This window comes from Mustela lutreola, chromosome 17 (genome assembly GCF_030435805.1).
Source record: "Mustela lutreola isolate mMusLut2 chromosome 17, mMusLut2.pri, whole genome shotgun sequence".
NCBI lineage: Eukaryota > Metazoa > Chordata > Mammalia > Carnivora > Mustelidae > Mustela > Mustela lutreola.
Window position 1 is genome coordinate 8,972,624 of NC_081306.1, and position 12,484 is coordinate 8,985,107.

The 12,484-nt window shown below is 45.9% G+C and overlaps 1 protein-coding gene across 2 annotated transcripts in view; it reads right to left on the reverse strand.

Annotated features, from left to right (window-relative positions):
- VPS35L (VPS35 endosomal protein sorting factor like) overlaps positions 1-12,484 on the reverse strand; it is a 118,308-nt gene that overhangs the window by 51,792 nt on the left and 54,032 nt on the right. For both annotated transcript variants that reach the window (XM_059154298.1, XM_059154299.1), the window contains exons 15-19: positions 8,744-8,790; positions 7,521-7,632; positions 6,921-7,037; positions 4,803-4,856; positions 899-979 (exon numbers count right to left, since the gene is read on the reverse strand). In XM_059154298.1, coding sequence (XP_059010281.1) covers positions 899-979; positions 4,803-4,856; positions 6,921-7,037; positions 7,521-7,632; positions 8,744-8,790 — 411 coding nt within the window. The remainder of the gene's footprint in view (positions 1-898; positions 980-4,802; positions 4,857-6,920; positions 7,038-7,520; positions 7,633-8,743; positions 8,791-12,484) is intronic.

Here is a 12,484-nt window from a genome sequence, read left to right on the forward strand (position 1 = left end):
AGCAAATGGGGAAAACACCCTTACCAAAATGTTAGAATTTTAACCTTCTTACAAGAACATGTAATTATAATTCATTTTCTTCTGCTAAGTGAAGCTAGAAATTGATCCCAGGTAGTAAGTGCTAGAACATCATGTTACTGAATAAAAAACAAAATTTCAATTAGGTTGAAAGTTACTTGACAGTAAATGAACCTTCGCCAGACTCTGTCTTGGAGGGGGAAAACCTGCTATCAAGGACATTATTGAGTCCACTGACAAAGCTGTAACATGGACTGTGGAGGAGACAGTATGAAGATATTAATGTTAAACTCTCTGGAGTTGAAAACCAAACTGTGGTTATATGGAGAATGCCCTGTTCTTAGGAAATATTCACTGACTTCTTCAGACGCAAAGTAGCATCACGTATGCAACTTATCCTCAAAGGAGCCAGGAAAAAATTTACACACATATTATGCACGTGTGTGTGTGTGTGTGTGTGTGAACACATGATAACAATAAAGCAAACATGGAAAATGTTCACAGTTGGTGAATCTGACTAAAAAAATAATGGGCGTTCCCTGAGCTATTCTTTCAATTTTCCAATAAGCTTGACTCTATTTTCAAATAAAAAGTTAGTTGAACTGGAAAACATAGGCCCCTTCCTTACTGGTGCCAAGCAGCTGGGCAGGGACAGCCCTTATCACACCTCACAGCCACTCTGAGTGTAGGACTACGAGCCCATTTTACAGGCGAGAAAACTGAGGCACAATAAGGTTCAGCAACAGAGTAAAGGACAGATGGTGATGATACGGCAGAGACAAGATCTGAACCCAGGATTATCTGACTTTACAGTCCGACCCATGCAACATGCCTATGTGATTCAACAGCAGTGTGGAAATGACAAAGGCATAGCTGTTACCTGAGGGTAGGAGTCTTCAAATGCACGATCTGGAGTCATGTGCTTGATGACATCAGCCAGAACAGTATTCACCTCTCGTTTCTGAGGGGAGCGGGGAATAAACCTATGTTAGACACTGCAAGGCAGTCACTGGCCACTTTTCTGAGGCAAGGACTAATATCTTCAGAACATATCCCATACTCTCCAGGGAACAGTTTCCAATCTTCTGCTGGAAATAATATTAAGAGAGAAATCCCACCCTTATCATTGCCCTGAAGGTAACTACTTCTGGACCAGGACAGGCCTAAAATATTGTCCTCAAAGTTTCTGGGGTGATACACTGTCCTAATCGCCATCCCTGAGCGCTGGTAAAACTGGCTCATCCCAGGCCGCTCCCCCGGCGCTTGCAGAGCGCACAGCAAAGCATGGTGGGAAGTGCACAGACTCAGCCCTAACAAGCTGGATGCTCACCAGCTGTTGTCATCTCTATCAGGGGTCGACCAACCATGGCCCAAATCCAGCCCCATGCCCGTTTTTACATGGCCCGATGCCAAAAGTGCTTTCTACATTCAAACCAAAAGAATGATACGTCATGACAAAAGTTACAGGAGATGCACATTTCAGTGTGCATCAAGTTTACTGGAACACACAGCTGTACCCACTCACAGATCGTCTGTGGCTGCTTGTTCACTACAATGACAGAGCTGGATACTTGGGACAGAGATCCTGTGGTCCACAACGCATCAAACGTTTCCTATCTGGCTCTCCACAGAAAAGGTCTGCTGACCCCTGGTCCTTTTCACAGGACTAAGGAAGCCTCCTGGCAAGGTCTGAGGCTGCACAGCTCCACAGGAAAGGCATCTGGTATTTGTTATTTTAACATATTTGTATCACAAATATTGGTTATCTCAATAGTTGCCATTATGTTTACTCTCCTGCCTAATCCTCACTAAACTCCCGGCCATGGACACGTTTGTCCCCACTTTACCAATAAGAAAGTGGAGGCTCAGAGACGTTTAGTGACTTAGCTAGGGTCACACAGCTAGAAGAAAAAAAAAAAATCTGACAATGGCAGTAAAAGGAACCAAAGCTCCTTGGAGAAATATCTGAGGCTGAATCTGGGATTAGAAATACGCCGGGGAACCTGCAACATCTTGTAAGAGAAGGCAAGGAAGGCATCAAAGACTGTGGAGAACATGTGAGAAGGACTCAGGAGCCAACCTGAAAAGGCAGCCACTGGACAGAGAGGGGACAAGTGAGCATCAGTAAGAATAATGTAATTCAAGTGTATTTAAATCCAAGTGCTCCTCAAGATACCAACAACTACAACTCACTAGTCACCTTTGGGATTGCTAAGGAATCAGATCCTTACTCTAAAACCAGGAAAGGAAAAAAAGAAACAACCCAGTGGCAATCCTGCCTTTTCTGTGCAAATTGCACCTCTGGGTAACCAAACACCCACAGGGGAAGTTTCTCTTGCTACAAGTATCCCAGCTCATGAACAAAGAGTTGATTGTAATTCCAAATATCACCATTTTGCAGCCCCTAAGAAACGGTGAGTGAGATGCAACTGAGCTTCACTGGCCGCCCATGTATTAGAGGGACAGCCAGATACCACGAGCTTCCCAGGAGAACCTCCAAGCGCCACCCACAGTGCTGAGAAGTCTTATCGGAAGCTGATGACGCCTCTAGAACCAACTGCTGATTGGCGGGATATACTGAGAGCAGAAGGACACCGCCACCGGATACAACTGGCTGGTCCTGAAGGAGCAGGAGGCTGGCTGAGGACAAAGCAAAGGCTGGCGCCTTGCACCACCCCCCTTCACCCGCTCCCCTCCATATGTGTAGCATTCCTCAGGCACCCCTGATCGCCATAAAACGATAAATAGTTAACTTGCTGAGATCACAGTCCTGCAAGGTAGGAGTCTCCCTTGGTTTGCAAATGTCCTTGAGATTTACAACAAAGAAGTTACCTTATCAATAGCCCAATTTCCAGGGACACAGAACTCAGTTCCTCAAGCCCTAATGTCACCCTCCCCTCCATGAAAACGGAAGGAGGCGGAGGTAGAAGGAAAAGTAAATAAAGTTCAATTTCTTCTAAACCTAAATCTCATTAACAAGGATGCTTGATAGCAGGAATGTAACATTCCACCAGGAGACTCCCAATTGTCTTTACTTGATAGTAACTAGGCCTTCAATATCCTGATAGTGCTTTTTTTCCGCATGCGTGGGCTAACCGGCCAGTTCTGCTTCTGTAAGATTGCTTTGTCTGCTTTCGCGCGGGGTCCCCTGACCCAATTCACTGACGCCAAGTACGCCTGTTCAAACTGTCAATCAATCAGCTCAGCCCCACCCGAAACTTGTTTGTATCTGTCTATAAAAATCCTGCACCGACCCAGCTCTGGACCTCTCGGCGTTCTCGGCAACGAGCGGCGCAGAGGTCCAGGTTCGAACCTGCAATAAACGACCCTTGCTGATTGGCTTTGACTCATGTCTCCGGTGGTCTTTTAAGGTGGGGGTAATACTCTATTGGCATTTCAGTCCAGACTGGGAAATTCTTCAGGACGAAAGTCTGAATTTCGTAAGTATGATCGCAGATGGGGGGGGGGGGCGGGGGAAGGCGAGGAGGAGGGAAAAGAGAAGACTAAGAAGTCTACTGCAATGTACAGACTTTGTTTTAATCCTGACAACTGGGGACATCTGAACATTGACTGATTTTTTTTTTTTTTTTAAGATTTTATTTATTTATTTGACAGAGAGATCACAAGTAGGCAGAGAGGGAGGCAGAGAGAGAGGGGGAAGTAGGCTCCCTGCTGAGCAGAGAGCCCAATGCGGAGCTCGATCCCAAGACCCTGGGATTATGACCTGAGCCGAAGGCAGAGGCTTTAAGCCACTGAGCCACCCAGGCGCCCCATGATTCTTAATATTAAAAGCAGTATTATCTTTTTATCATTAGGCTAAGATACTGGGATTTGGTCTCAGAAAAGGGAATCTTATATTTCACATGTATGTGCTGGCAGGTGAAGACACGGTGTTCGAGATTTGCTTCAGAATAACCCAGGGAAGGGAGAAGCTTAGTAAACATGTAAATGACACAAGATCTGTCATGAGTCGGTCATTTCTGGGTGATGGGTCCAAAGGACAGCATATGTTTGAAGTTTCCAAAGTAAAGCATAAAACCAAAGTTGGACCAAAGAAACAAAATCAACAGAGCAGCATTTACATAATGCTGAAAACCAGGCCAAAACCAATTTACCGAGTTAAGAGGCCAGGACGGTGGCTGCCTGCGACTTCCAACGGACTGTGACTGGGAGCCGAGTTCAGGGGGCTCGGTGGAGGTATTCCCTACATCTTGGTCTGGACCATGACCACACGAGTGTACTTCCTCAAGATTCACCAGGTAGCACACTTACGACATACGCATTTTTCTGCATAGAAGCTATACTTCGGTGTTTTAAAAGCCAATGACCTTTATCATTCTGGTAAGAGGATCTGAACCTGGTTCTGCCTGCTTCTAAGGTTGCTGTTACTTGACAAGCCCAGTATTTCCCAAACTGAGGTTCCAGTCTGGGCACAGGGGAAGAAGTCCCTTTGCTTAGAAAAAAAATGACACACTCGTCAAATACGTGGAAATGCCACTGACTAGACCCCAGGGAGAGTCACGATGCGTTTTAGCAGGGAAGCGTCCAAGGTTTCCTCTGGTGAAAAAAACTTCACCACTTGGTATAATGGAGCATTTCCCTAATTTACACGTGAGCACTGGGCACACAGTAACACTCCAGCACACTGTCACATAAAGGACACAATTCTCATAAGGACAATTACTACCGTAAAATGCCTCGATGCCTCAGCGAGCCTTGCTCATAATAGTAAACATGAATAAAAACCTCACTCTTCCAAAAACAGCAGCACAGGCCACACGTACCGTGAAATGCTTGCACGTGTACTCGACCCACACTTCGGCACAGTTAACGTAGTCCTGTGGAGGAAAAGCAAACACGTCTTTGTGATAAGAACGCCCCCCACTTATGGTGAAAACTCATCACGCACAAACCCCTTCAAGGGCTCTGGCAATTCAAAGAGAGACGTGATAGGGATTTCAAGACTGGTTGGTTCATCTCCAGGAAAGTCTAGCCTGGGGGTGTATTTTATCCTAAGAAGCGAGTTCTAGAAATACAGAAATTGCATGAAACTAACTAACATTCCGGAAGGGCTACTTGGGCGAAGAGAGAAAACTGGGAAGTGGGTGCCTGGGTGGCTCAGTGGGTTAAAGCCTCTGCCTTTGGCTCAGGTCATGATCTTAGGGTCCTGGGATCGAGCCCCACATAGGGTTCTCTGCTCAGCGGGGAGCCTGCTTCCTCCTCCCTCTCTGCCTGCCTCTTTGCCTACTGTGATCTCTGTTTGTCAAATAAATAAACAAAACCTTAAAAAAAAAAAAAAAGAAAGAAAATTGGGAAGAACTCAAAGGCAGTGGAGATAAAAGTCACGAGTCTGGGCTGCACCTCAGCCGAGTTATTGATGGTGGATCCTGGCTGAAGACCAGAATTAAATGTGATTTTTGCATGTTCTGAGGAAAAAAAAAAAAACAACCAGGCTTCCTACCGTTGAAAAAGAAACCATTTTTCTGATTGAGGGGTGATGTGTATGTTGTCCTAAGGGTAAGAAAGCACTGAAGATTTCAGGTAAGAAATTAAGTGTTCGATTCGAGTAGCAGGGAAGACCCACGGAGAGGCTGTGGGATGGTCATGGAAATGGCAGGAACAGTCGGATACAGCGCCTGTTCCAGAAAACACTGGGGTCGAGGGGGAGTAGCACTAGAGGAAAAAGACCGTCTGTGAGTGTGTCTCTTCTGTTCCTATATTTTAAGGAAAAGAAAGAAATGGGGAGGGAAGTAAATAGTGATCTCATTCACACAAGAAAAGCCAGGAACATCTGAAGGTCTGACAGGAAAGCTGAGAAGGCCGTGTGAAGTCAAAGACTGAACATAACCATGAGCGTGACCTTTTGATGCAAAGTTGCCTGGAAGCACTCACACCCGGGCCCCACACGCCCGGAGGCTTTGGACTTAAACACGTGCTTTAATTATGTTGTTCGGTTCGCTGACTAGAGTTGGGTTAAACAGAGGTTAGTTTATAAACTGAAGTTTAGTGAGGGTTTTGCTAAACTTTAACCTAGGTATGTGATTTGGTAAGTTAAGTTTCTGAGTTTTCTAAATTAGGCCAGTATTCTCTCTCTTTTTTTTTTTAAAAAAGATTTTATCTATTTGACAGACAGAGATCACAAGTAGGCAGAGAGGCAGGCAGAGAGAGAGAGGAGGAAGCAGGCTCCCCGCTGAGCAGAGAGCCAGATGCAGGGCTCGATCCCAGGACGCTGAGATCATGACCTGGGCCGAAGGCAGAGGCTTAACCCACTGAGCCACCCAGGTGCCCCAAGAATTATTTCTTTAAAAAAAAAAAAAAAAAAAATCCCAGATATACGATTAGTCAAAAGATAATTTTTTAAAAGTAAAGAATATACAGCCATCAAAAGAAATGAAATCTTGCCATTTGCGACAACATGGATGGAACTAGAGCGTATCATGCTTAGCGAAATAAGTCAAGCAGAGAAAGACAACTATCATATGATCTCCCTGATATGAGGAAGTGGTGATGCAACATGGGGGCTTAAGTGGGTACGAGAAGAATCAATGAAACAAGATGGGATTGGGAGGGAGACAAACCATAAGTGACTCTTAATCTCACAAAACAAACTGAGAGTTGCTGGGGGGAGGGGGTTTGGGAGAAGGGGGTGGGATTATGGACATTGGGGAGGGTATGTGCTTGGGTGAGTGCTGTGAAGTGTGTAAACCTGGTGATTCACAGACCTGTACCCCTGGGGATAAAAATATATGTTTATAAAAAATAAAAAATTATTAAGAAATGGATGCCTACATGTGATTAAGGGATGACCATATCAAAAAAAAAAAAAAAAAAAAGTAAAGAATATAACTGCAGAACTTAGACAAGAGGCAGTCGTTCGATCTAAGGTCTGAATGGTCACCCACCTGTGGATTCTTCAACTTAGTGATGACTTTCCAAGCTTCGTTGAGAATCTGGAGTCGATCGCCTTCAGGAGGGTCAGCCAAGGCCAAGTTTAACCCCAATGAATGAAAAAGGAGATGCTAAGAAAAAGAACGAACCATTACAATACTGGGGATTTTAAATCGGTATCTTGAAACTTAAGAGGAAAATGTTGTAATGCTGAGTTCGTCTCAGGGATAATCTTAAATTTTACCTCAGGCCTACGTGCAAGTCAGACCAAGCTGCTCAGAGCAAAGCCAGCTCCGCGTACTGCTCTGACTTGTGGGCCCTAATATTCTGCTGAACAGAGCTTTTCATAAATGATGAGTGAAGATACGTTTTTAGAGATGGCAGACTGAGCCTTTCCTAAACACTGCACAGGGGACGAATTCAACAGATTCAGGATTCTCTGGTGGTAATGACGTGTGTCTAACAATCCCAAACACGAACTCATCCTCCATCGAGTTCTTCAGAGGCCAGCCTTCGCCGGTTTTCCTGCTGACCTGAGCGGCCCCGCCTCCCCCCCACAGGACGGTCTCCCTCGAGAGCTCTCAGGTAAACTGGACATTTGGTCAAGAGCTTACCTTGGGGAAACCCGACTCATCGCACTCTTTAATCATGCCAATGAAATCCATGGACCTCGTGGCGATGAACTCGGCCCGGAAAGCGGACATCACAGAATTCAACAGCAAGGCGCTGTAAGACACATGTGCCCCGTCAGCAGAGCTGCCCCTTAATGAAAGTCACTTTAATTTTAAGTCCGTATGTTGCTGGGAAGGAGGAATTGAAAACTCTTTAATGGTATGGAGTGAAAAGGCAACTTCTAGGGACCAACACGAGGTTTTAGGCACGTTTGGAACTCGATGAATGTTGAATTGACTGGATGAATGGGTAGCTAGCTGGCCGGCCGGACTGATGGACAGCAGTCAAAAATCCATTTAAACAGATGTAAAATGAGCCTCTGACAGGTTGGTGTACTACTAAAACTAAACATTAAGTCACAATATTGATCCAAGTTGCAAATACATAAAATATCCTTCTCCATCTCTTACAAAAAGCACTGTTCTAGGATGCAGAGACACAGTGACTTAGGGACATCTACACACAGAAGGGAGAGCAGAGGGGAAACTTCACCTGCCTGAAGACAGGAAGATGGGAGCTTACTTTGATCCTACCACGTATCACAGCCCCATGGGGAAACGACTATTATTAAACCCATTTTACGGAGACTAAGGCACAGAGAGGTGAAGTAGGTGACCCCAGTTCACAAGGGTAAGAAAGAGTGCAGCGGGGCATCAGAAACCAGAAGATCGGACTCTAGTTCCCAACCTCCATGTCATCCCGCCACTCTGCTGGTCCTCTTACCCAGGTGAGCGTGCCAGTCAAGGCACCTGGGTGGCTCAGTGGGTTAAGCCTTTGCCTTCGGCTCAGGTCATGATCTCAGGGTCCTGGGATCGAGTCCCGCATCGGGCTCTCTGCTCAGCAGGGAGCCTGCTTCCCCCCGCTACCCGCCACCCTCCTGCCTCTCTGCCTACTTGTAATCTCTGTCTGTCAAATAAATAAATAAAGTCTTTAAAAATTAAAAAAAAAAAAATCAACCAGCTCCACATCCAAACCCATGCTTTATGAATTTTAAAATACTGGGGCACCTGGGTGGCTCAGTCTGTTGGGCGTTTAACTCTTGATCTGGGCTCAGGTCTTGATCTCAGGGTTGTAAGTTCAAGCGCCACACTCATCTCCACGCTTTAAAAAAAAAATTTTTTTAAATAAATAAAAAATAAAAATAAAATTTAAATAAAATACTTACTTGTTTCCTAGTTTCTTGCATCTCTCCATCATCTCCGTTAGCAGAGCCTAGTTAAAAATAATTATCAATGAAAATCATCAGGTTGGAGGATCTCCAACAACATTTCTCACAACGGGATCTCCAAAGTAATGCTTGAAGGTAAATGGAGCCTCAAGTCCATTTCTGTAACTCCCAGGGCCTGACCAAGATGGGGAGTCAGGAGCAGGGATGGGGGTCAGAATCCACCTTCACGGCTTTCAGTATAACAGAGAAGAGCTGAGCCCCGGCAACAGGCATATGTGGATTCAAATCCTGTCTCACCAACTATGAGACCTTGGGCCGGTCACCTGACTTGATGAAGCCTGGGTGTCCCTACCCTCTGGCAGAGGATGCAAGTGGTATCATCCCGCGTGCAGTGTTCCTACAGGCGAGGTACCTGCTGAGCTCGAGGCACCAGTGAGAATGGGAGTCACTTTACTCCCCGCCTCTCCCATGACACCCCCATATTCCTCCCCACTTCACTGAGAATTTGCTAGAGCCTACCATACAGCGTGAGACGCACTTTGCACTCATGATCTCGCCTGTCACCATCCAGGAGGCAGGTCTCTCTCTCCTCCCACCACACAGGACAGAAATGAGCCACAGAACAGTGATGTGTTTGGACCAAGGTGACACAGCGAGTTACCACGGGCCAGACATGACCCAGGCAGTCTGGCATCAAAGGCTCCGCCCGTCATCACATTTCCTCCCAGCGAGTTTTGAAGCCTATGTTTCCCCCGAAAGGAAGTAAGTATTTCACTCATTGGAATACCGTTAATGGCTTTAGAGCTATCTTAAGACAATTATGTATTTCTAAAAGAGTTCCTGTTGTTATTATTATTATTTTTTTTTTTTTACAAAAATCAATGGAAGAGGTATCCTTTAGGTCAGTGGTTTGGGGAAGGTTTTGAAGGGCACAGACAAGGTCAAGCCTGGACTGCAGAGCTAACAGCAGCCTGGACACTGAGGGCTCACTGGGCACCAGGCTAAGAACGAGTCTTGCCTTGTTGTTAGCTCTTCACAGCAGCCTTGGAGGCCCCTCTGTCATCCTCACTTCACAGAAGAGAAAGTCAAGCTCAGATAGGTTAAGCTACTTCCTAGTAAGTGACAGAAATGAGATTTGTAGGAGTCTGGTCCCCCCCCACTGTCTTCAGTGCAACTGTGCCCCTTCTAGCTATGTCCCCTGTGTCCTAGGTGCTGCCTGAATAATTAAGGTGAAAGCTGATTGTGGAGAGACTGCCCATACCCCAGAACCCCAGCTTTATTCAGATTTCTGTCTCTGCCCCACAAACAGCAGGTTGGGGCCTGTTACGGACTAAATCAGACCCCCTCCAAATTCGTATGTGGGAGCCCCGATGCTCAATGTGACTGCGTTTGGAGACAGGTTTTTAGTGACATAATTAATGAGAAATGAGGCCCTAATTGTGGGGGCCCTAATCCCATGGGACTGAGGTCTTTATGAGAAGAGGAAAAAGAGGAAGAGAGGGGCACCTGGGTGGCTCAGTCGGTTAAGCGTCTGCCTTCAGCTCAGGTCATGAACCTGGGGTCCTGGGACTGAGGCCCTTATCAGGTTCCCTGCCTCTGCCTCTGCCCCCACCCCCAGCTCATCCTCACTCTCTCTTGTGCTCTCAGGCTCTCTCTCTCAAATAAATAAATAAAATCTTAAAAAAAAAAAAAAAGAAAGAAAGAAAGAAAGAAAAGAAGTAGAAGAAGGACCAAGAATGCATATGCACAGAGAGACCCTGTGGGGGACAGGGAGAAGACAGTGGTCTGCAAGCCTCACCAGAAACCAACCCTGCCAGCACCTTGATCTTGGACTTGCAGACTCTAGAAGGTTTTGGTGTTCAAGTCCTCCAGTCTGTTTCAGTGGCAACCCGCTATGATCTGAAGGGCCCCCTAACTCTCAACGTGATGATAATATTAGGTCATGAGGCTAGAGCTCTTGGGAATAGGATTAATACCCTTAATAGAAGGGGCCCAAGTGGGGAGCCTGGGTGGCTCAATGGGTTAAGCCTCTGCCTTCGGCTCAGGTCATGATCTCAGGGTCCTGGGATCGAGCCCCCGTATCGGGCTCTCTGAGCAGCAGGGAGCCTGCTTTCCCCTCCCCCTCTGCCTGCCTCTCTGCCTACTTGTGATCTCTCTCTCTGTGTCAAATAAATAAATAAAATCTTTTTTAAACAGGGGGAGCGTAAGAAAGCTACCTTGTGCCATGCGAAGACACAGCAAAGACAGCCATCAATGGACAGGAAGTAAGCCTTCACCAGGCACCAGAACTGCTAGTATCTTCATCTTGTACTTCCCAGATCCAGAACTGTGGGAAATCAAAACCTGGGTATTGACAAGCCACCCAGTTTGTAGTATTTTAAGAGCCAGGATGGACTAAGACACAGCCTGAACAAATTAATACAGGTCCAAATTGATCATGGTGACCTCATTCCCTTTATGAGTGGGGGATTTAGACAATGGGCACAGGACCCATTTCTAGCTGCTGGAATGGGAGTTCTGAGGAAAGGCTTCCTTGTTCTTAAACACGAACCCAAGGAATTGTAGATTTCTTATCTTTCTGCCTCCAGATGTTGCCGTGTCTGGATGTGATGCCTGGCACGGCTGCAGGCACTTGGCTACGTGAGGAGCACAACAGAGGAGAGATTGGACAGAACCTGCCTGGCCCACAGCCTGCACTTGTTGTGTGAGGAAAGACACTGAATTATTTTGGGGGCCGGTTAGGTGTTTTTTCCCTTGTAGTCAGAAGCATCCCAGTGTCGGGACCCTTCCTAGTGAAGACGGGCTACGCGTTCGTGGACTGTCCGGACGAGAGCTGGGCCCTCAAGGCCATCGAGGCGCTTTCAGGTAAAGTGGAACTGCACGGGAAATTAATGGAAGTTGAGCACTCTGTCCCAAAAAGACAAAGGCAGACATTTAATGACCGAGCCATCCAGGCACCCCATGAAGTATAATCTTAAATACTCACCCCACTCCCCACCCTGCCTTGGGGGCAAGGGTGACTGTGAAAATTGTGATTTTTGAAGAATACAGCGCAGTTTGGTTGGAAGAGCCACTGGTATCTTGTGGGACTGCATATGTGCCCCTATGCGATTATGTAAATAGCACCGATTTCCTTTTTTGTTATGTTGTGGGCTGTTGGGCATGGGAGAGAGAATGGGAAAGTCGCTGACACTGGGGAACTGACAGGATGGTGGTTTTAGTTTGTTTTCCATTACTTTTTTAAGTTATGAAAAATTTTCACATTTTTTGTTTTTTATGGTTTAAACTTGCTCATGATTTAGCTTTCAGCATTGAGTAAGATTATATGAATCCAAAACATATTTCAATGAAGGATAAACAAAAAGGTAGGATATCGTTGTTAATATTTTTCCAAGAAGGCTCCATTAAAAACAGACTGGTTTCTAAGCTCAAAAAAAAAAAAAAAAAAAAAAAAAAAAAAAAAAAAAAATTGTCAGTGTCACAAAAGGCTTCCCTAATCCACTCACGGGGTGTTAATACTTGACAAGTCATTCCTGGCGCACCTGGGTGGCTCAGTTGGTTAAGCAACCGCCTTTGGCTCAAGTCATGACCCTGGGGTCCCAGGATCGAGTCCCGCACCAGACCCCCCACTCAGTGGCACGTCAGCTTCTCCCTCTGATCCTCCCCACTCTCATGTTCTTGCTCTCTCTCTCTCTCTCAAATAAATAAATAAAATCTTAAAAAAAAAAAAAAAAGACA